General features: G+C 53.3%; 1 protein-coding gene across 1 annotated transcript in view; it reads right to left on the reverse strand.

Annotated features, from left to right (window-relative positions):
- Positions 1-23,415, reverse strand: part of LOC144719383 (seizure protein 6 homolog) — a 74,406-nt gene that overhangs the window by 22,608 nt on the left and 28,383 nt on the right. The window contains 5 exon segments of the mRNA XM_078595254.1: positions 603-769; positions 1,118-1,286; positions 1,554-1,739; positions 14,324-14,516; positions 22,804-22,937. Of these exon segments, the coding sequence (XP_078451380.1) occupies positions 603-769; positions 1,118-1,286; positions 1,554-1,739; positions 14,324-14,516; positions 22,804-22,937 (849 nt within the window).

Here is a 23,415-nt window from a genome sequence, read left to right on the forward strand (position 1 = left end):
GACTTGTATTAGCGGTTGAAAGACTGTTGGTACAAGCTTTGCCGTTCCAGTTGGTACCAAACGAGCGGCATATCGTGGCCTGGGCCTACGATATGGACTGCGACTGTGACGCCATGCCAATCGAGGCGGGCACCTGCAGAGCGACCGACCGAGAGGGGTCAAAACGCTCTCCATCCGACTCTGCTGCGAATGGACGAGCGAAACGCAAACGGATTGGTGGAAGGTGGGGGTGGGGGGTGGAGGTGGGGGGTTAGAGGAGTGGGGGGGGGTGGAGGAGGAGGGGGTGGAGGTGGGGGGTGGAGGTGGAGTGGAGGGGGGGTTGAAAGGGGAGGGTGGAGGGGGGGGTGGAGGGGGGTGGTGGAGGGGGGGGGTGGAGGGGTGGGGGGTGGAGGTGGGGGGGGGGTGGAGGGGTGGGCGGTGGAGGTGGGGGGTGGGGGGGGGGGTGGAGGGGTGGGGGGTGGAGGGGGTGGGGGGTGGAGGTGGGCGGGGGGGGTGGAGGGGTGGGGGGGTGAAGGTGGGGGGTGGAGGGGCGGGTGGAGGGGGGAGTGGAGGAGGGGGGGGGGCTCCCCTCGCCCCTTGCCGCACTGCGGCGAGCGCCGGACCTTCGTATCGCACGGCGAATCCCGGTGCCGTGCCGACGTTGTCGGTCGTGAGCTCCAGGCGGAAGTAGCGACTCGTGCTAATGACGCCCTCGCCGGGGAAGTACTCCGTCTCGTACGAGTCGTAGAGCGGCACGGCGCTCGACGTGTTCCCGTTGCGCACGATCAGCCTGCGGGGGAGGTGAGGTTAGGGGTGTGGGGAGACGTGGGGGAGGGTAGTGTGTGGGGGGGGGGGGGGGGGCGAGGAGCGACTCAGTGTCAGACAAAACTTGAAATAAAAATGTTAGACGCGAAGCAGGATGAGCAACGATACGGTCCACTGGCCATCTACTTCTGTTCAGCGTGTGGTCTGCTCGAGTGCCCATCTCCCGTGTGTGTTCGAGGAACGGTGCTGCAATGTCCACCTCCCTCTCAAGACCACCGTGGACGGTTCGCGCATCACCCGACGATGCGTGCGGACAAGAGGAGGGTGCGCGGGATGACGCGAGGGCATCTTCGCCGTCGTCAAGATTACCGACCTGTCGTCGTCTTCGGCCAGGGCGAGCTTCTCGAAGTGCAGGTGCAGCCGCTGGCCGTCGGGCGCCTCGATGAGCCACACGCACGTCAGGTTGTTGGTGTAGTTGGCCGGGAAGTTTGGCGAGAGGATGCGCCCCACGGACGCGTTCCGGATGAGGCCACCGCACATCGCTGCGCACGGCACGGGGGCAGATGATGGAGCCAATCAAATTCAACCGGCACTCCAGATTGATTGAGCGATGGGGGCGAGTGGGCGAGTGATCGAGAGCGTGAGTGATCGATTGAGCGAGTAAGGAAGTGATAAGCAATGAACGACACCGTCATATAGCGAGTGAGTGAGCAATGAAACGATGGGGTGAGAAAGCGTGCGACGATTAATCGAGCGAGCAGGTGGGTGGGGTGGGGGGCGAGGGGTCGTGCGGGGTGCTCCCCTCTCACCTAAGCACAGGGGTTCAGTGGCGTCCCAGCCCGGGTGGGTGCTGTTGACGCAGGTGAGGATGCTTTGGCCGCGCAGCTGGTAGCCGGCCTTGCAGTGGAAGTAGGCCTTGCCGCCGGGGTGCAGGCCGCTCACGTACACCTCGCCGAACGCTGGCTTCCCCGGCACAGGGCAGCTCAGCACGTACTCTGCCGGCGGGCGGAAGGCCCGGGACACGGACGACGCGGAAACAGCCGTCATCGATTAGCACGTTTGGCTACGTACGGTGCGAAAGAAGTTGAACGTACGTACGTACGTCAGACGAGCGCCACCCACAGACTCCCGGTGAACGCAAGTGGCTGCCGTGGCAGCGCAGGCAATGTCCGGGTGAACGATCGACATGGAGAAGCTCTGCTGGGAGCGAAATGTCGTGCTATGGTGCTACGTTTCGTCGCCGATATACGATGAGATATAAAAAAAGATGTGGGTTAGGGTCACACCACCGTAGCTGCGCTCAAAGCGGTGCATGGGTGGAACTCAGTCGTATGGTGATGTTGAATTCAAAAGTCGATCGAGACGTTGGCCGCGTATCGAACGATGATGTCCTTTTACAGGTGACAATCTTGTCGGCTGGTGGAGGGTAATTGACGAGAAATCTTGCATAAAAACTACGAGGTGACGGAACCAAAAAGCAAATATGGATCATCGTGTTGGCTACAAAAGTCTACGTTTAAGTTAAGGAGCGGTCTGATCCACGCACCGGTGGAGAGTCGGTGGCAATACTTCTAGAGCTTCATCACCAACAAATGGCTCTTTGCTTAATAACCCGATGAGATATCTGGACGGCCTAATGCGCAAAACTTACCCACGTCACGGCATTAACAAAAATCAGCTAAATATTATTGCGATTTACGATATATCGTCTCGACATTGTTGCGCACACGGCGTTGGTTCAGAACGTGGTATTGAGAGACAGAAAGAGAGGAAGCATCAGACAACGTACGCAGACAACATTAGTGTGTTGTCCTTCCCCCGCGCCTCTGATTAGCACGGTTGGTTATGTACGGTGAGAAAGAAGTTCAAAATACGTTAGTGGCATCATATTCAATATGGCCTTGGGTGGGAAACATCGCTGGGAGGGATGATGGCCAGAGGTGGAGACTAATATTGGAGCGGGAGCCAAAGGAGGGTAAACGCACCCATCATTAGAACCACCGCAGCGGAGATGGAGCAATGAAATCATCTGCAGGTGCTCGATGGATTATTGCATCGCAAGGCCATGAGAGATGGTGATGGATTGGGGAGGCCTTCATCCAGCAGTGGGTAGATAATGGCTAATGCTGCTTCTGATACTGTCGATTATGGCAATGGTGACTATGGGAATCGAACCAGCGGATGTCTACTGGAAACCAGTCCCTGCCAGAGGAATGTGGAATTTCCACCACCGACTTGGAAAACGCGCGCGACCCATCGCCCAAGTGGGCGGTCGGCAGAGCGACTCACTGGGGTGAGGGAGTGGTGGGGGTGGTGGGGGGGGTGGGTGGTGGGGGGGGGGGCAAGTCCCTCGCCGACCGTCCCGCGAAATAAAAATCATGCAACCCGGTGTGCCCTCAATTCCTGCTAATCCCTGGGCACACTGCTGCCCTAATGAGCTGCACAGTTAATCTGTGATGAGAACTAATCAGTGGGAGGGCTGATAATAAAGGCGCTGGCGGTGCGCGCGGAGGCGTTGTCGGTGAGCGGCGGTGAGCGGCGGCGGTGATGGTGGTGTTGGTGGTGAGGGCGCAGGGGGGTGGGCCGGCTCGTGTGCAAGGGCCGCGCCGATCTAGAAGTTCGGAGCCCGCCGACGGCTCGCGCCTTCGTTGCGACCGCACGCCACCGCAGGGGGGCCTTGTGTACGGGGCCAAGTTTCTGGCCGAATGTGATCCGATTTGCTGGCAGTAGGTTGGAGCCGGTGCAATGTGGTTAGTGGCCATGGCTACGGAGAGAAGAGGTATGTAGGATGTGGTGTGCCGAGCGCGGAAACATTTCCTGGGTATCCGACCCAGTGCAGGGTACCTACGGTTTACCCCACCACCATCAATGCGTTCTATCCAAGCCCCGCGCTTAAACTTCGCTCGGTAGGGCGTCACTCATTGTCCTCCGCCGCCCCTATGGTCTGGATCTCCCTTCCCGCAGCCAGTCGTGCCGTCGAGTTCCTTGCCCCTTTTCAAGCCGAGACTCAAGACCTCCCTTTGTGTTCCGCTGCCTCTGACTGACCACCTCTCTCATGAAATAACGATGCCCAATGCCTCCATGCAGCGGCGTCTTGAAATGCCATCGCATTTAAATGCTGCCTGAATTCACATTGTTGTGGTGCTGTCCCATGATGCTCCTCTGTGACTTGTAAAATCTCCCCCACCTCCCGTGTCAGATTTTGAATGGGAAATTGGACCCATTTCTTGGCCAGTACGAATCCATGTGCCTTTGTACTCAAGCTCATATAAAATGCATTTTGATAAAATATTAATCTCCATTAAAATGTAAATATTTAATTGTGACTAATTATCCCTAATTATCCTCAAATTGCGTCAGGTTCTATACACGATTATAAATTACTTTTCATTGCACGTTTTCTGCAGCGCTTCAACCCGGGGTCTCCGTTGAGAACAGGAAGGACACTCCATGCTGCTGCCTACCACCCCACAACGCTGCTGTGCCACCAACCCTGGCATTCGCCACAGGAGCGGTATTCATTCCACGATCTCCTCTTGTCCACCCATCCTCAATCCACCGACGGAAGAACGTGTCCACATGCCACGTCGCTCACGGCGGTGAAGGCGTGGGACTCGTTCTGATATCACTCGACAATGGTTTTTAGCCGTGGCCAGGAATTGAACTAGGGTATATTTCTGGCCATGTTTTTTTTTTTGAACCCAATTCCTGGCCACAGGGTTCAATGATGCCTGGGCCATCGCGAATCTCAGTAGCCACGATTTTACCCGAGTTCAATTCCCGGCCACTGATATTAGTCGTGGATAGGAATTGCTTCGCGCACCACGCTGTAAAGCAGGCGACCCGAGTTCGATTCCTGGCCACATCAAACATCAGTGCTGAGTGACATCTAAACCGGTCCTGGGTTTACCGCCCCACCAATCATCGACCCACACTGAGCAGCATGGCGAAGCTTAGTAAAATCATTCCCGTGACTGACACGCCATAGGGAGGCCTTCATCCAGCGGTGGATGGAGAGAGGGCCGACAAACACTATTTTGTCGATTGTTTTGAGAATTAATGTTCAAAAAATCAGTCATGCAACTTGGTTTTGATTTCTTATATATGTTGGCTTTCCACATCAGGTCTGTAGAATAATGCAATGTATCGGTCGTCACCTGTTGACTCAGCTATGCCTTGAAAACAGAGGCTCGAAGTTTCGACGAGTTTTCAACCCTCGGTTGAAATTACCTCCATCCATCAATCAGTCAAACCAAAGAAGAGCAAGCAACAAAATTGTAAGTGGAATAATTTGTGTGGATTGAGGACGGCCGAAAAAGACGTTAACTTTGTTGCCTGTGATGCAGACGCCGGCACGAGCGGTGACACGTGGGTGAAGGGTACCACGGTGGTGAGATGTTAACTACCTCGTCTGGTATACAGGAGGCCGTGGGTTCCACCCTGATGCCTTCTATATATTTGGAGTTTGCATGTTCTCCCCGTGGTTGCGTGGATTTTTCTCGGGGTCCTCCGGTTTTTCCCTCAACATTTAGAATCAACAGCATACCTTTAGAGTATTTGGCTGCTATAACTTTCCACGTTAGAGGCTACTTGGTTGAGCTATCATTTGTGGCCAGGTCGTTCCTGACAAAGAGCTACATAGCTCAGTGGGTCTTAACTGATAAAATAATGAAATAAAACTGTCTAGTTCAATAGTTCAGTTTTCGAAGAGGTGCCGGACGTATCTATAAAGTGGACGGAGCACGTCAGCATTTCCCCCACGGGTGAGCGACAAGCAAAAAGAAATGAAGCAAATCTCAAAACGGTGTCGGCTCAAGGCACCCAAGCAGACGCGGGTAGTTTAAACCGGAGCCCGAGCAAACCTCTCAATCAATCAGACGGATTGCCTCGGCAAGTCGTCGATATTTTCACTTTTGCTTAAATTACAGATGGTGCCGCCGCACGCTCTCACAGGGCCCACATCACTCACGCTGAGCGACGGTGAAAGGGGGTGGGGGGCTGGGGGGGGGGGCTGGGGGGGCTGGGGGGGGCTGGGGGGGGAGGTGGCGTGGCTCGATGGGAAACTTTTCTGAATGGGAGCGCCGAGCCGACACTGCGGAGATCCCGGATTCCAGTGGTACATCCAGGGGGGCGGGAGGGTGAAGGCGGAGGAATACCCATCACCCGCCCACCCACCCCCCCCCCCCCTTCGAGATGTGAAGTTGATATTTTACTTATCAGAGAAAAGACACTGCATATTTCTTTTACAATGAGGGTCCACCACCCCCACGCTCCGCGGGAGGTGTCTAGATCCGCCTCCGTTGGATTTCGATTTGGGGATTGAGCCGCCCGCGACGAGAGCGTGTTCCCAAGTACGGTGGGGTTATGGTCTCAGCCGGATCACGGACGGTTTTCACGCAAAACCTCCCAGCACCATCATCATTCCAATCATTATCAATCATCCTCGCAGTGGATTTCGGCTAACCGTCGAACAAAGACGGCCACGGCATCTCGCGCTTTCAGATGCACTTCTGCGGCCGTCTGGAACTCCCTTCCTTCCGATATGAGGAAGTGGTTTATGTCCCTTGACGAGATCGGCAAGGTATTGTGGTTAATATGTGGCAGGCAAATGAACCACCATTTGCCTGTTTGAGGGTTTTTGTTGTTGTTGTTGTTGTTGCAAGGTTCGCCACTTGAGCTGCCAAGCTTGTTCGCCCCGAGTGCTGCTCGCGGCGTCGCTCGGATAATGCGGCGGCGACTCTTCGCCTCCATCGTGAGGGGGACCTCCTGCCCGTTTGATGCTCGGCAAAGCGATTTGAATGTCGACAAATGCGCTTTTTGGGGGCGGCGGGTGAACGGAGAACGAACACAAATTAAATCCCCGTGAGCGCGCCGCGCGGATACCCGCGGAACCGCCACCGCCGCCACCTTCAAATCGAACGCAACAGGAAAGCGCTCCTCGGTGAAGGAGCAAACCAAAATAGAGAATGAACATTTCTAAGAAAGGAAAGGCACTGGCTGCATTTATGGCGTCGGTAAATATTTCCTCGAGTACGAGATTCCCATCCGGGCTTCGTTTACGACGGAGGTGCAGCGAGATCCCAAAATGGAATCATAAAAGGCGCTGCAAAATACAAGCCGCTAAGTCACCTCCCTCTCCCCAGGTGGCAACAAATGCCACTTCCTTATGAGATGACGTGCGGAAATAAACTGCTGGGATAAACGACAAGAACCACCGCACACTCACAACCACACACACTAAACGAAACCATTTATTTCATTTTACTAGCTAAGGCTCACCGAACTCTATAGATAATTTTTTGTCAGAAGCGGCCTAGCCACAAACTAATTGGCCTATCATGTGAACGCTTATAGCAGCCAACTACTCCAAGCGCACGTTTCTAAATGTGGAGGGAAATACCGGAGGACCTGGAGAAAAATCCACGCGACCGCGGGGAGAACATGCAAACTGTAAATATACAGGCATCAGGGTCGAGATTGAACCCACAACATCATATCCTAGCACAGTTCATGAACCACAACTACTCACCACATGAACAATAGGCAGAGATCGCCATTTTAGCCTCAACAGATTGCTGGGGCCGGCACAGCACACGAGGGGGTGGATGGCCAGCATCGCACCCGGCCACCTTTGTCTCCCCAGTGCTTATGTTTATACACAGCACCAGGTGCTCATTTCTTAAGGCCGAGTCGACCTAGGGGAGAGACCCAATACAGGTTCAAAGGTTCAAATAACCACCACAGATTGGTCATGAGCGGGAATTTAACTCGGGTCGCTGGGTTAGTAGTGCACTGCGTTAGCCACTAGGCTACCGCCCCCCCCTCACTACCTGTTTAAATACAAAAAAAAACACAAACACGTTTGGCTATGGCCGCTAAACGTCCTCCACGCCAGGACGTGCGGAATTAACAGCTCGTGGCTACAGCAAAATGGAGGGTCGGGTTAGTGAGCAGGGCAGTCCAGTGCACAGCATCGCCCGGCCCTCATCCCCACCCGGCCCTCATCCCCACCCCCGCACACTCGGGGAGCTGATCTGCAGGCAGCGCACGCAGCAAACAGCAGAAGCAGCTGCAGCCCAGCAGAATAAGCGTGAGCATTTTCGACAGAGAAAACATTCACGCGTTCGTTATCGACTCATTTATCCACGCGTATGTTCGTGTGTATGATCGTACGGCCGTTTTGCGTTGCGTCTTATTCCGGAGTTTACTGCACGTTTCATTGTGAAGCAAATACGTTCGTTCAGCTGCGGGTACGGTGGGCGGGAGGGTTAGCGGGCGATTGCTGGGATCGTGATGCACAACTCGAATCAAACAATGAAAGAGCCCTCCTTGTCAGGATGATGCTGCCGCCGCTGGCTGTTGGCCGCGGTTACTGCTGCCGCCGCCGGCAATGTCCTTTGCAAACAAATATTTCGATTGCTTCTCGTTAACAAATGGCGAGCGCCCTCTTTGCCATTGCGAACGCAGCTTGCGCGGTCAGAAAAGACGATTAAAAAAAGAGAGGCCTTCGAAAGAGTGCGGCTTGATTTCGCGAGTGCAGTGGCGGATAAGAATTGATGACCATTTATTTATTTATGCGACTCGGAGACCTGCAACGGCGCAAATGAAGGGAGCAACGCTGCCGTGTCTGGCTCGACACAGCCAATCAAGAGGACGCACGGACGTTTACAGAGAAGGCATTGAGCAGTTTTGGGGGGGGGAGGGGAAGAATTCAGAGCCACGATTATCTCAGACCCTGTCACACGCACTCTCACGGTTCATGCTGGGTTCGTGTCGCATGTGTGTAATTTGCACATTCTAAATTCAGTTTAATTATTTTCTTTAAGTGGCTGTCTAAAAACAAAACAGCAATCGCTGCTAATAGGTAATTCAGGCCGTCGCTGCGATTTCAGCCAACGAGGAGAACAAAGAGCCTTTGGTTTATAGGGCATCTTAAGTGCAAAGCAATAAAACAAAACTCCACTCCCATTAAGACTCAAAAGGCCAGCATGTTATTTCCCTTCATATATTCAGCAGCAGGAGCTGTCCTTGGTGCTGAAAGTCGGCACAAGGTCGCTACTGATCACATTCTTTGGTTCTTTCGGTAAAGTCACGTAGATCGAAAAGATAATAATACAAATAAAGTGAATAAAAATATCACGACGTTTCGATCGCAACACAAAGCGGCCGTCATCAGGAAAAGGGGTTAGCCTCTAAAGGCAAACTGTTTACAAAGGTTTGGAGATGGGCGTAGCCCAAGTGTATCAGCAGCAAAATAAAAATAAAATAAAAATCACGACGTTTCGGAGGCAACACAAGCTTCTGTCTTCAGGTGGAACCGTCACAGCACGATTGCTGTTTCTGATCGCGACTGTATGTTAAATCGTCGAGGTTGTCCGCTGTAAGGTTCACGCATGCGCAAAGGTTGGTCGGAATTTTTTTTTATCGTCGTTGTTTAAAAAAAAAAATTGTCTTTGAACATTCTGGCATTAGGGGGCTGGCCGCGACATGACACATGGAGCTGTTTATTTCTGCCAGTTGTACAAACTGGTGTGTGTGTGTGTGTGCGGGGAACCCTGGGGGTGGGGGGGGGGCACTCTCTCCCGGTTCCTTAACTGCAATTGACAGATTACCACTGCTACCATCAAGCCAGGCTCCCCAATAACAATGAGCTCCAAGCAGCGTCATTTCTCTGGGCCTGCCTGCAGACACAAGGGGATAATGAAGCCGACCGCACGGAGCACGGCTCATAAAACCCAGCGCACTGCCACAATTCGGAGAGGCCTCCGCTTTCGCGGACAGGCGGAGCAAGTCACAACAAACAAACGCGAGCGGACGCGACGTTCGCGCACACGCTGTAAGCTGATACTGCGATGGCATTAAAACACCGCAGTGCCGTTTGATTATCGAGGCAAGCCTCATTAGGTTATCAAGACTCGGTTCTGGAAGGGTGCTGCGTTGCAATGTTCTGCCCAATTGCTCTTTAAGGCACGTTTAGGCACACGGGAGGAGGAAACCGGAGTAGCCCGCAAATAGCCCACACATAGCCCACACATAGCCCACACATAGCCCACACATAGCCCACGCATGCGCACACGAATGGGCTAATACAGTACTGAAAGTCCCGCACAGATGGATTTACTATAAACCCGGCTGATTGCAATGCCCTGCCCTGGCCACCTCACAGCCCCCCCCCCCCCCCCCGTAAAAATAATCGGCGCTGCACGACTCACGATGCGCACAAAGATCCCCCGTATAGCCTTAACAGACTATAGGGGCAAGTGCTGTTAGCGAGCACCTAAAAAGGCCGGCACAGCCAACACCACGCCCGGCCCCCTTTGTCTCCCGAGTGGCGATGTTTCTACACCGCACCAGGTACTCATTTGAGGCTGAGTCGACCTAGGGAAGGCTCAGGACCAGTTCAGATAATCGTCACTGGTGCTGGCCGTGAGCGGGAATCGAACCCCGGTCTCCAGGTTTGTAGCGCAGCGTGCTAACCGCTACCCCCACCGCTCCCCATGCACACACACACATGCATGCATACAGGCACAAATGCACCATTGCACACACAGATAAACGCATGCACACGCGCTACACGACTGCCACTATTGGCAAGCGCGAGGGCGTTTGCCTCGCTGGTGGTCCGTGGTGGAGGGAGTGGGGTGGAGATGGGTTGTAAGGGGTTGTGGTGGTGGGGGGATTTGTGGGGGCGGTAGGCATCAGGGTCGGCGACGTCTCGAGAGGAAGAGGCAGCTGGTGCACGCACGAACGTGTGTACGTGTGTGCGTCCCGCTTGCGCCTCGTACGTATGCACACGCACATGCGCGTGTATGTGGGACGCACGCACACACGCACGTTGACACGCCGCACGTTCCCACGGCGCACGCCGCACGACTCCCAATGAGCTGCTCGCACCGACGCGCCGCTAACAGGAAGGTCGCAAGCGTGCCCAGTGGGGAGTGTGCCGTTGCCCTACCCGGTAATTTTCCACGGAATAACGGCATTAATGAGGTCACGCCTACCTGATAGTCTGAAAAGTATTGTTATTATTATTATCATATTATTATTTTTATAGGTCAATGTTAGTTGTTGTTGGTACGCGTAATTGGAAGCGGAGTCGCAAAAATAAAAATATTATTCGAAATAAATATGCCTTCGTCATACGCGTCTCGATTTTTGTCGTGTTACGCGCACTGTATAAAGGAAGGATTGATGCTTTTCATTAGCAATTTTGAAAGCGTCCTGATGTAATAAAGCGTGACATTACGGACTAAATCAATATTCCATTCTTCACATCCCAGAATGTTTTTTTTTTTAAATCTGGTTAAAGGCTAAACTAACAGCACTGTTGAGATGATTAAAATCACAATTTCGATCTATAACTCGTCTAAACACAACCGTAATTCAGTGCTCTGTATAACCGCGATAAAATCTGTCTCTTTGGCCACTCCGAAGACGGCCGGCCCACGTTAATACGCCGAACGAAGAAATAATGGAAAATGTTCAAATGCCGGGGACTGTGGTCAAATGTTCCTACGACAGGGCAATCAAACACTCCAGGGCTCAAGGCCACCGTGCGATTCAAGTCCTGGCATTAATTAACTTCGGTGACTAAATGGTCAACAAGCCAGTTGGAGCTCCTGTCAATTAGCCAAGGAGGGGTTCTGCCAATTAACCAAGCAGGGGTTCTGCCAATTAGCCAAGGAGGGGTCTTGTCAATTAGCCAAGGGGGTCTTCCCCTGTCAATTAAGCTCGGAGGGACATGAAGGGTTTTCCGCCTCAATCCAAAATTTGGGGTTGGGGTGGGGGAGGGAGGGTGGCGGTGGGGGAATGGGGACATCTTGTGCCCCTCCCACTTCCCGTTTAATCCGCGATGCTTCGTGTATTATCTAGGATGCTTGGTGTATTATCTAGGATGCTTGGTGTACTATCTAGGATGCTTGGTGTATTATCTAGGATGCTTAGTGTATAATATAGGATGCTTGGTGTATTATCTAGGATGCTTCGTGTGTTATCTAAGACATACTCGTTGGCTCTTTCGGTGAAGTCACATAGGTATTAAAAGCAAGGCTTTCCCACCTGATGACGGACGCTTGTGTTGCGCCCGAAACGTCGTGATTTATTTTATTTCATACCGACATGACTTTACCGAAAGAACCAAAGAGTATGGATTCCTGCAGTCATGAAAGCTTCAAATCAAGATATTATCTAAGACGTTTTGTGTATTATCTAGAACGCTTCGTGTATTATCTGGGAGGCTTCGTGTATTATCTATAATCACGTCAGCAGCCGCCCCCCCCCCCAATGCAAAGCAGAGCCCACAGGAGCCGGCAACCAGCACCAGTCTGGCCGCAGGCGTTGGTCACAGGGAGCCGCGTTCGTAATGGAACAAAAAAGACGTGAATCTGTAGGAGGGGGTGGGAGGGGTGGGGTGGAAGGCGGACGGACGGGTTCATAATGGCCGGTTGTAGCATATCTATCCACGGATCCGTGGTGTTGTGGGGCGACCTCTAGGAGATCCGGCTGGGCTCTGTGCCACCGCCGAGGTAGCTGGCGTGATGGATAAATGCGACCCTCTGATAAAGACGCCATCGTGGGGCCACCGGGGCCATTCGTGATTTTTTTGTCGTTGCAAATTTGGGAAGGGCTTTTGAGGCGGAGCGCCGCTGGGTCCGGAGGAGCGCCGAGGCGGAGGATTGGGATCGCGCCGACAGTGGCACGGTTCAGCCCTCCCCACACGCAGAGCGCGCAGGCCGGAGGGGGAGGGGGCGATGGTTGAAAATTACTTGATTTTTTTAAAAATAGCGCTTGCACATGGAATGAATGCTGTACGGTTTTGGGCAAAATCCTTCCTGTGATTGAATTAGATTTCATTGCCCACACATTACCAATTCGGTATCTTATGCGGTTACAGGAGGTCCATTGAGATTGTGTAAATAGATTGGACTTTCTTTACGATTTTTTTTGGCTGCAGTTAAGCTTACAATGTATCTAATTTTGCAGAAATGTAGTCAATCCACTTCTGGATAAAGGTCTGCCTACGCCGTGTTGGTTGTGGTGGTGAGACGTTAACTACCCCTAACGCCTGTATATCGTGCAGTTTGCGTGCCTCTCGCCCTGCGGTGTAAATATGTGACCGGATGTCACCGCGACGATTCAGTGCCGGGTGGTGAAAGTGGAGAGCATAGACGTGGGAGCATAGAGAGTGCAGTACAATGATGGATCTTGCCGCACTGCCTTCTGTCGCCCGACAGCAGTAGCAGAAGCCTGTGACAGCCTCCTATTGGCATGGTGGTGGTCTCCCATCCACAAAGTATCCAGGATCAACTCCTGCTTCGCTTTAGAAATGTGACAAGATCGGGTGCCTTCCGGGTGATTTGGCCATAGGTCGTGATTACAGGATTACTGTTGTTACGATTATTCACTATCCGACGTGTAGTGCGTTTACACTAGAGTTGATTCACTTGCCGGGCAATAATGCTTTGGCGTAACTACAGCAACCACTTTTAATAACCCCCACAGTCCTCGTCTCAACCACTGTCACAGTTTTATAATTGTTGTAGAGCGCCGTGGACAAAGGCACCGCCTAGCACATCTCCACAAGATGAGTGGGGCGGGGGGGGGAGAAGGGACCCAGAGTTCCACCATCTCGCGTGTGTAAACACCGCATTATACCCGCGGAATAACATTACAGCTCTCCCAATTCTCCTTTCAGTGGCTCCACGCTGTGGCCCTTACGGCCCCAGTAACCGAAATGGTGATTTAAAAAAGAAAAAAAAAATCGCAGGAGCGTCCATAAATGACGTCACGCGATTTTGGACGAATTTTGCCCCCCCCCCTTCGTCACAAAAAGTCAGACCCCCCCTCAAATATGACGTCACAAAGCTCTGCCCCCCCCTCCCAAAAAAAAAAAACATGCTTCAAATCGCTTTAAACTATTGTCATTGTAGTGCATATTTAATGTGGCGCTGCACTCCGATGTTGTAGGAGAAAACATTTATTCAAAAGTCTATTTAATTAAGTAGAACGTGTTGTCTATATTTATTTAAAGTTGCGCCTTTTGATGTGACGTCACGTTTCTCAAACCCCCCCCCCCCCCCATCGTCACACATCGTCACAAATGTCTGACACCCTCCCCCCCTAGGTGCGTGACGTCATTTATTGACAGCCCCTAACCATTCGCGAAAGTTTCTTTGGTGTCATAAGGCCCTCCCCTCCAATCCCGACGACACCAAAACGTGTCTTCGTCAAGCAGACGCGGGGTGCGGACCGCGGCCTCTTGAGACGACTCAAGCAAAACGGAGGAAAAAGCAACGTGGGGAACGCGGAGAAGGACAAATCGCGTCAGTAATCGATCATCGCGATTAGAGCTGAGGCTTAAGAATGGAGAGAAATAGAACTCATCAAATTACGCAAAGTCGACCATTATTTCTGTGGCTACCAAATGACCAAAGGCGACCTGACTTCAGTATTCGCCATCTTATCTTCGTTTGTAATCGTTGCATATGATATATTCAGATGAAAAAAAACACAACATTGGTATCAAATGATGGAATGAGCAAACATCGAATGACAGGATCCTCCTGCAGCCGCAACTCACCTTGGTAGTGGAATCGGAACGAGCCCGGCACTCCGATCTGGAAACTCTGGAAATGAACCGACACTTGATTGGTCGGACTCCGGATCACCTGGCCCTCGACGAGCAGCGTCTGATTGGCCAGCACGAGGGGGCGGCCGTCGAGGATGCTGTAGATGGACAACACTTCGCCCTCCACCAGGTTCAGGGTCTTGACCTGGACAGACACAGGCAGGGTGTATAGTAGGACGATCGTGTTGAGTTTCTTACTGAAGCTCACTCGACATAAACCTGCTAAAACCCCTTCAAATCCTCGCAGCTTTACAATCCCTAATGCTCGTTCATTGCACAATAAGTAACAGAACTATTAAATGGACGATGGGAAATTATGACTGCAGTACTGTTACATTTTTTTATCATAACGGGCAATCGGCATTTAATTGCGACACAAATGAATGAGCTTATTATTTCAAATGTACATTTCGTTGGGGAGATATTTTTGTTGTCAAACATAAAGCAAACACACGATAACAATGACGATAAGCGTCGTCGCCGTATCACCCTGCCGCGGCAGCCCTCCCTGCCAAGTCAAAATAGACGAGCGAACAAAAGTCTCCAAGTAAAAGAAAAAAAAAAGCATTTCTAACACGAGCCATCAGCCGCACGGCCTTCTGGGAGTGCATCAATTCAGCATCACAGTTTCGAGACGAGCACAAACTGTGGACCGGTTTTCATCACGCGGCATCTCATAAGCAGACCGCCAGGCTTGCTTCAATCGATGCTGGTGAACTGGCGATCTTACAGGCAAGGGAGCCTCCTCTCTTTTCCGCACGGAGTCCCTGTGTGACCCCCCGTGGAGCCGGTCTCGCACCGACAGCCGGACAACAGCAAAGGTTCAACGTATCTCGGCGTCTTCTGTCCAGCAGATGATAGGTGGGCAGGGCAGCACATTGTGAAAAGGTCACCTAATTGCCAACGGAGATCAAAATGCGAGGCGAGTGCGCGATGCGTCACGAGAATTATGCCGCTGCTGCTGCGGCCGCTGCTGCTCCACCAGCCCACGTTACCCTCCGTAGGAACTCACGAGGGGGTGAGAATTGTCAACCCCATACACGGCTGCCTTTGTCTCCCCAGTGCTGATACTCGTATAGGAGAGGCCCCAGGACAGGTTCAGGCATTCACCATTGCGATTGGTCGTGACCGGGACTCGAGGTAGAAACAACGGGGTTCGTAGTGCGGTGCGCTCACCAATACGCCGCCGTTTCCCATTCATGCGGGCCCCTGCGTGCTGTCACCCACGTGCTGGTGCTGTCAATCACGTGCCGTTTACCGCGTGTGCGACACGAGCCTTTAGTCGGGCGCTCACAGTTCCGCACGAGCGTGACAGGGTCAGAGACGGGAGCACAAGACTCGTCTCATTTCCTGCAGACGCTTGGGCCAATTTGCGCGCGGCTTGCGAGGCGAGGCGCGGAGCAGGCTGTGGATCACCAACGTCATCGTTATCGTCGTCGTTATCATCATCATCATCGTTATCGTCATTGTCGTCGTCATCATCTTTGCGTCACCGTCATCAAGCAGTTTGACCTAAACCCTGCGGTGAGGCCCTCTCACCTAGCGGGCAGCAGAATTTAAATGATCGCGATTCACTTGCATGCTTCCAGCGATCCTCTCGCAGCTGCACACGCGCCGTCGTTTCCACGGCGACATGGTCTCCATGTGATGTTATCTTGTTCGTGTGTGTGTGTGTGCGTGCATCGCTTTTTAATTTCTTCTGATTTCCACAGACTTCATTGCCGTTTTTGCTTTTTACATTATTGCTTTTGGCATTTTTGGTGACCCAGGTCAATTGCAAATGAGACTATCCGACAGGTCTCTTGGAGTTCTCACCTCATTAAACAGAATAAAGTTTAAACTTTAACACAAAACTGCTGACAACCGTTGTGTGTGTGTGTGTGTCTGCGACCTTGCCACCAATTTGTCACCACCGCTCCCCGCCACGGATTCACCCTCCCGTGAGAACAGCCGCAGCCGCTCCTCAACATCCGTGGCACCGACGTCGGCGGCTTTGTGACATCTCTTACACGAAGGTCCCCCCGCCCACGTCCCCCGCCCCAGCCCCCCTTTTAGCGTTAACCCCCCCGTCCCCCCCCCCTCCACCATCCACCACAGCCCCACGGATCGCTTGGCGCAGCATTCCCCAAACGTCCGCCGCGACGTCCACAGCACCCATCGTCCGCGCTCGTGACAAGCGTCAGTCAGACGTTTCGACCGCGAGCCCAAACGAGGGAAACTATACATTTCGATTTAAAGCTTTCGTGACTGCAGGGATTCATCTTCTTGGTTCTTTCGGTAAAGTCACGTAGAAGGGAAATAATAAAATAATAAAAATAAAAATAATAAAATAATTCTCACGACGTTTCGGCCACAACGCCAGCAGCCGTCCTCAGGGTATTTCCCTTTTACGTGACTTTACTGAAAGAACCAAGAAGAAGGGAAACTGTCTTTGAACAATCGTTCTTGTGGAGAAGAATGTCTTTAGTGAACAGTGGGCAGGGAGAGGGGGGGGGTCGTGGGGAGGGGGGGGGGGGTTTGGGGGGCAAGGTGCCTGCTGTGGAGCAGGGCAGGACGCGCTAGTGAGTCTCTCGATCGAGGGTCCAACATCGCGATTTCGATTTTCCCCGGCGGCCCTTGACGGTCGCTGCCCTTTGGGAGCTCGGTGGCGATCACCGGCGGGGGGATGCGCTGCTCGGAGGCGGCGGCGGTGAACGCGATCGTCCGTGGGTTTGATTTTTTTTCTGGCGTGCGCACGAGGGTCGCGCCGGCCAAGCCGAAGAGGCAGCACCGCTTTGCGAAACCCTCCCTCCGGAGACGACGGGTGGCGAGACGAGCCAGGGTCAGGAACGGTCCTCGCAGAAGATGAGTAAGTGGAGCAAGGAGGAAGAAGGAGAGACGAGGAACTCGAGGAGGAGGATGATAAAGAGGGATGAGCAAGAGGAGTGGGAGGAGGATGAAAAAACGTTGGCGATGTGGGGTGGTGGGGGCACCAATTCGGTTGAACCAGAATGCACTTGGTCACGTGTTGTTACGTTTGAACCGACCCCGCAGTGTCGGAGAGGCTGGTTGAGAGTCCCACCCCACCCTTCTGAAGCCACACATCCCGTACCGTGGAGCATTAAAGATAATAAAATGAATGATATTTTTTTTCAGCCGCGTAAAATTTTAAATTGTTTTCATCCAATCGCACAATTGGCTCTGTGGACGAGACTAACGTTATCCAGGAGCAGCGTTTGATTATGGATTATTCAGTGCTGGCCAGCGTGGTGAAGTACCATCAAACGACCCACTATGACCAACACAGCGTGAGAGGAGGTGGCCCTTCGTCCAGCCGTGGATTGTGGCAAAGGTCCATAAAACTCAAGAGGACGAAGCAAAATCTGAAAAATTAAAAAGTAGCCAGGAACGAGCGGCGGTTGATGCGCGCAGAAAGGCCCCGTGGAGCGGAGCGATCCACCGACGCTTCGTGAGGTTGTTAAAAAACGACAAAATACAAATCCGCTGGGGGGCAGGTGTTCGTGAGGTCAGAGGTCCTTCTGCGGCAACAAATTAACTTTAAAAAAAGAAAATTTAATCACTGACCAAAACCGCGCAGCGGGGCTGTGCGCGTGCCCCCCCGTCGGGGCTGCTGAAGGGCTGCGCGGAATGAGATCGCGACCCCTCGCCAGATTTCCTCGCCACCATCTGGGCACCGCCGAACGAAAGCAGCTGCCGCACGCGCGCACACGCGCCAGGCTCGCACACGTGCCACGCACGCACCAGGCACACGTGCCACACACGTGCCACACACGCGCCAGGCTCGTGCCAGGCACACGCGCACGCGCCAAGCTCGCATGCACGCCAGGCTTGCACTCATGGTCTCCGCACGAAGATGTGAGGAGCAGTCACTGGTGGTGGCCGGTGCCAGAAATTCCGCTCCTCATTTTGCCGCGCACTTGGGAAGGGAGAGTGACATTTTTTCTAGGGAATCGCCGGCCCCGGCAGAGATTTCCATGGAAACCGACAGCTCCCATCCCCCCCAACCCCCCGAACGACGTCTTTCTGCCAAACTGAGCCATCGAGGCAAATTAGCCGTGTCATCGCGGCTGGCGGACGTCGCAGCTGTGCTGGCACAAATGGGTTCTTTTTTTTATTTTCCCCGCAGTCGGTGATTGTGTGTTTTTTGGGCATTTTCCACAGTGATGCCTTCGCGCAAAGCCACGCGACATTTGCTGTTGTGTTTCTGGTATCAGCGACGCCTCACGTCAGCGCGGGGTGACGCGAGGCATTTGTGGTTCACGTCGTAAATTCGTGCGTTTGTGTGGGTAAGGTGCTTGCTGAGTGTATGTGAATAATTTACGATGTTAGAATCTACGTGTTTTTGTTCATATATTTTAGATTATTTTGCCTCAAACCTGTGGTGCCATTTATTGGCCATCTCCCACAGACACTGAGCAGCGGCAGGGATTCCTGGATGAGAGATTCCACCCGAGGAAAAAGCCGTGACATTGAGGCCACATCCAAAACCAACATTATTGCTGAACGATGCCAAAATGACGTTGACAATGATTTGCTGAACTGTTGTTTATGTAAAAATCACTTCATCAACACCCTGACCCCCGCTTGGCATTGTTTTTGCGCTTGGGGGGGGGGGGGGTCGGAAGGTTGAGTGGTTAAGCAACTCCAATTTCACAACGGCGCTGAGGTTTTCGCATTCCCCCCCACCCCCCAAAATCTTCCCACCCCCCTCGCGATGGAAATTTCGATGGTAATTTCCCACCTCCCGCTGCTTTACACAATTCCCTCTCGCATCTCCCTAGCCCCGCAGCCGCAGCTCGGTCACGTGGCGGTGGTGGCAGCGGCAGTGGCGGGGCTTGCCACTCGTTGCAGAAGTTTCGCGGTTCGAGGCCTCGCGGCCGCCCTGGATAGTACTGCAGGCGCGCATTGGGCCATCAAAACCCATCGTTTGCTTCTCACGGTGGACGTTAAAGAACCGGTGGAGTTTAAAAAAAAGGGTGTTGCCGGCATCATGTATGCATATTTAACTTCTTTCGCACTGTAAGTTGCCAACCGTGCTAATCGGAGATGGACCAGAACGAGCAAAAATGTGCAAAGTTACACAGCAAATTAGTGGGTTGGCAAATGCATGTCAATCGTCACACTGCAGCAAAAAACTTAGCAAGAGTCTTGAGACTCGGTGAGGCCTACCCGGTAAACAAATGTAATCGTCAATAATAATAAAAATAATGATAACAGTAAACTCGGATTGTTACAACTCTCCGCTGGCCCTGCAGGGAGAACGCCTGCATGCGCACCGCGGAGAAATGGAGCCATGAACTCGGCTCGTTGGCAGCTGCTTGGCGACTCGCTACGGAATCGTGAGAGATGGCGACGGCTCGGGGTGGCCTCCATTCCCACAGTGGATTGACCAGAGGCCTGATGATGACGTAATTCGAGCACCCATCCGATCCAAGCCGGTCACTGCAAACTGCAAAGTCAATGATTATATATATCTAAAAAAAATTAATCTATTACGACGGCACATGTCCATTCCAGCGTATGGGTTCATCCTCGGAACAAACAGTGCCTTTGAATCACGATTTATTTATTTAAATATAACACGGTCGCGATGGCCTGTAAGCCATGAATGGCGAGGCAGCAGTGCGAAGCGCGACGCGTTTGTTGAACCGGCGGAAGGTTACAGGAACTCGGAGCAACGAGTCGCCGGGAGGGAGCAAGTGGCAAAGTCGAGCGGCGCGAGGAAAGACAGAGGCGGAGGAATGTTCATTGTGCGACATGAGAGTTGAACGCCGGTGAATCCGGTGGGAAGAGCCCTCAACGCCGGCGGAGGCATCAACGCGTGAACTTCACGGGAACGATAACTATTCTCGTAGCCATTGGCAGAGTTGTCAAAGACGCGACTGAATAATGACAGCGGAGCGAGCGACCGGAGTGAAATCGGCGAGTGGAGGAGGAACTTCACCCCCCCCCCCCCAGCCACAAAGAGCGGCAGAGCCCAAAAACACCGGGATCGTCGCGCGGTGAAAATCGTGGCGTTGATCGAAAGAAAACACAATGCAGACCGGAACGGCGTGTGGAGCCGGGACTCGAGATCTCGACTCCGCATCTCCGATTCGAACGACGCTCCGGCGGCCGCCGGGTCTCGGGCAAATCGCTCGATTGGGAAAAAGAAAAGAAAACCGGGTCGGGCAAATAAATTTTGGCGCCGGTAAAGAGGACTCGCGGACATGACGGGGATGTCATTGGCCAGGGAAACGAAGCGCGGCACGTGGCCATTGCGTGACACGACGAGAAGCAGGCGGCTTGTGGAGCGAAGCGGCCGCATGCGCCTCCTGAGACCCGGCAGCGGCGGGCGGAAAAACGCCGACCGGCTGAGCCATGCCGAGCAACCGTTACCGGCGATGCGTGCGTGCGTTTTCTCGACGGAATTCCGTGCGTGTGCGAGTACCGCCACTGGTGATGCAAAGGTGGCTAGGCGTGGTGCTGACCACCCACCCTCTCGTGCGCCATTCTGGCCTGCGTAGGTGCTCGCTAACAGCACTTGCCCCTCCACTCTGTGTGTGTGTGCGCACTCGGTGGTAACGGTTCACCAAATTTTATTCCGCTCCCTCGCGGTGATGTGCGAGGGGGGGGGGGAGCGTCGCGGACTTTTGTCTTCGTGGCCGACGTCGAAAATTAAAGCCGTTGGGGGAGAGGGCCCCGTGCCGTTTTCTTGACGCGACGGGGAACGTTCCCGTGTGGGTGAAGCGCTCGACTGAGTGCTCGAGGAAAATCCTGCGACTACGAATCGCGTATCATCCACCGCCATCGCCCCGCATTAATCTCTCTCTTGCTTAATTAACATCTCCCCTTTGCTTATCTCTCACTCCCTGTACTGCCAGCATTAATCGCTCTCCCTGCACTATTATGTCCCAATACTCAACGATATTCATCTCATCGTCATCATCATCTCTCTTCCAGCATATGCGTCTCTAGCTGAACTCCGCCACTGCTTATCCTCTCACTCCCTTGTTCTCGTATCTCTCCCTGCACTCAACTATAACCATCTTATCTCTCTCCTTGCACATCTCTCTCTCTCTCTGGACCCTTAAACCCCAATCCTTGTCTCTCGCTCCCCGCACTCCGTCCATCTTTCGCTGCTTGCATCTTTCCCCGCACACTCCCTGCACTCTCCAAATCCCTCGTCTGACACAGCAAATTCGTATCGTTGAACTTCTTTCGCACCCTACGTAGCCAACCTGATTAATCTACATTTTGGACTCCGGTAATTTCCCCCACGGCTCCCCGTGCCTCCCCTCCTCCCCCTCCACCCCCCCCTGCATTTTTTTTTGCGCTGTATGCAGAGAGGATTTGAAGCAGGTATCGGGACCGTACCGGTTGCAATAAAGAAACCCCCGCGAGCAGGCGAAGCAGGCAGGATCAACAGCGAGCGAGCGAGCGAGCGGCAAATGCCGGCAGAGATGCGCTCCGAGAGTGACGCACTGCGCAACGCCGCCACCCGGCATCTCATTACGCGGGCCGCGCGCGTCCGCGCGTTCTCCCGTTTGCTCTAAAATTTATGGCCGCTGCAGCAGGGACGGACGGTGAAGGAGAAAAAACAACAACAGCCGCCGCCGCTGCGCACGCTCAAAAGCGTTGTCCGGCGCCGACGCTTGCGTAGAGAGCGCTCCCCATAGCCGCAGTCAGCCCGTGAAGTGTGCCGTCCCGCAGAGCATCGGCAAACATTTCGTTCTTATTTTACGACGTTGCGGGTGTTGGTGAGAGTGCTGGTGCGGGTGTTGGTGCGGGTGTTGGTGCAGATGTTGGTGCAGGTGTGTGTTGATGGTAACTTCATCTGTAGGCATTCGTGACTAAAAATTACGCTTCACAATATGATTGATTCATAATTCGGGTTAGATCTTAGTGTATGTAAAATGCTCAACATTTTAAGATAAGCCTGAGTTATTGTTGAACACTTGATGATGCCGGGTGGATACTCCAGCGAACGTCTTGTACAGTTGTCAACATTTTGCTTGGGCTTTTCAACATTTTTCAAATTTGAACCGCGAGCGCAGACGACAATGGCCTATCCCTGCGAACAAAGTCCACTACGAAGCGGACGGTGCGTAGTAGTAGTCGACGTATTTGTAGAGTTGACGCACAAACGTGGTATTTACACGGCACCGCGAGGCCGCGACAATCGCCCGCAGAACTCGCGATCGGAAAGTTGCACGTACGAATCCTGCTGCTGCTGCCTCTCGAACCTTCGGGGGAGGGGGGGGGGTATATAACAGCCGCACCGTTCCGGACGTTTCGCTACAAGAATCGAGCCAGGCTTGAAACGGACTGGCGCGACTTGGGCCAGATATTTATAACGGCCGTGGAAACGCCTGATCCCCACTCTGTATAAATTTATAGATTTTTTGAGTTGCAAGGGGAAGCGCGGCCCACGGCTGCGAGGCCCTCCTCACCTGCAGCTCGACGCCGTAGCCGGTGTACACCGTCACGGTGTAGGTGCAGTCCAGGCTGCTGAAGTAGGGAAACCCCGGCGAATCGGGCGAGTCGATGTAGCCGTCGGGGCCTGTGTAGTTCATGTTGCACGGCACTGGTGGTGGAGGCCCAGGAGGGTGGGGCGGCGGAGCGGACGACAAAGGAGGGGGGGGGGGGATTGACGAGTTAGCGCCGATTCACAAGCCACGAGGATTTCGGGAAGGCGTCGTCTCACCGCTTTGCTCAAACATGTAAAGGTGCAGCCGTGCAACTGCTTGGTCATGCCACTGCTGGCGGAAAGCGGAAAGGCGCTTCCACGACGAGACTGCAATCGGGTATTTTTTGGACGTACCCACACTTTGCCCCACCACACACGACCTGCCCCGATCGACTTACAGTGGACTTAAGGAAGTAAAAATATAGAATGGGTGACGTTTCAGGCAACGGCCCTTCTTTATAGGAGGTGAAAAAAGAGAGGAAGTTAGAGGCAGCACGAACCAGGCCACGACTACGCGAATCATCACGCATTGACACAATCGTGCTGTCTCGGAGGTATTGTGTAATCTTTGAAGAGATCTCTGATAAATCATTGT

This window comes from Lampetra planeri, chromosome 6 (assembly GCF_965212315.1).
Source record: "Lampetra planeri chromosome 6, kcLamPlan1.2.h2, whole genome shotgun sequence".
NCBI lineage: Eukaryota > Metazoa > Chordata > Hyperoartia > Petromyzontiformes > Petromyzontidae > Lampetra > Lampetra planeri.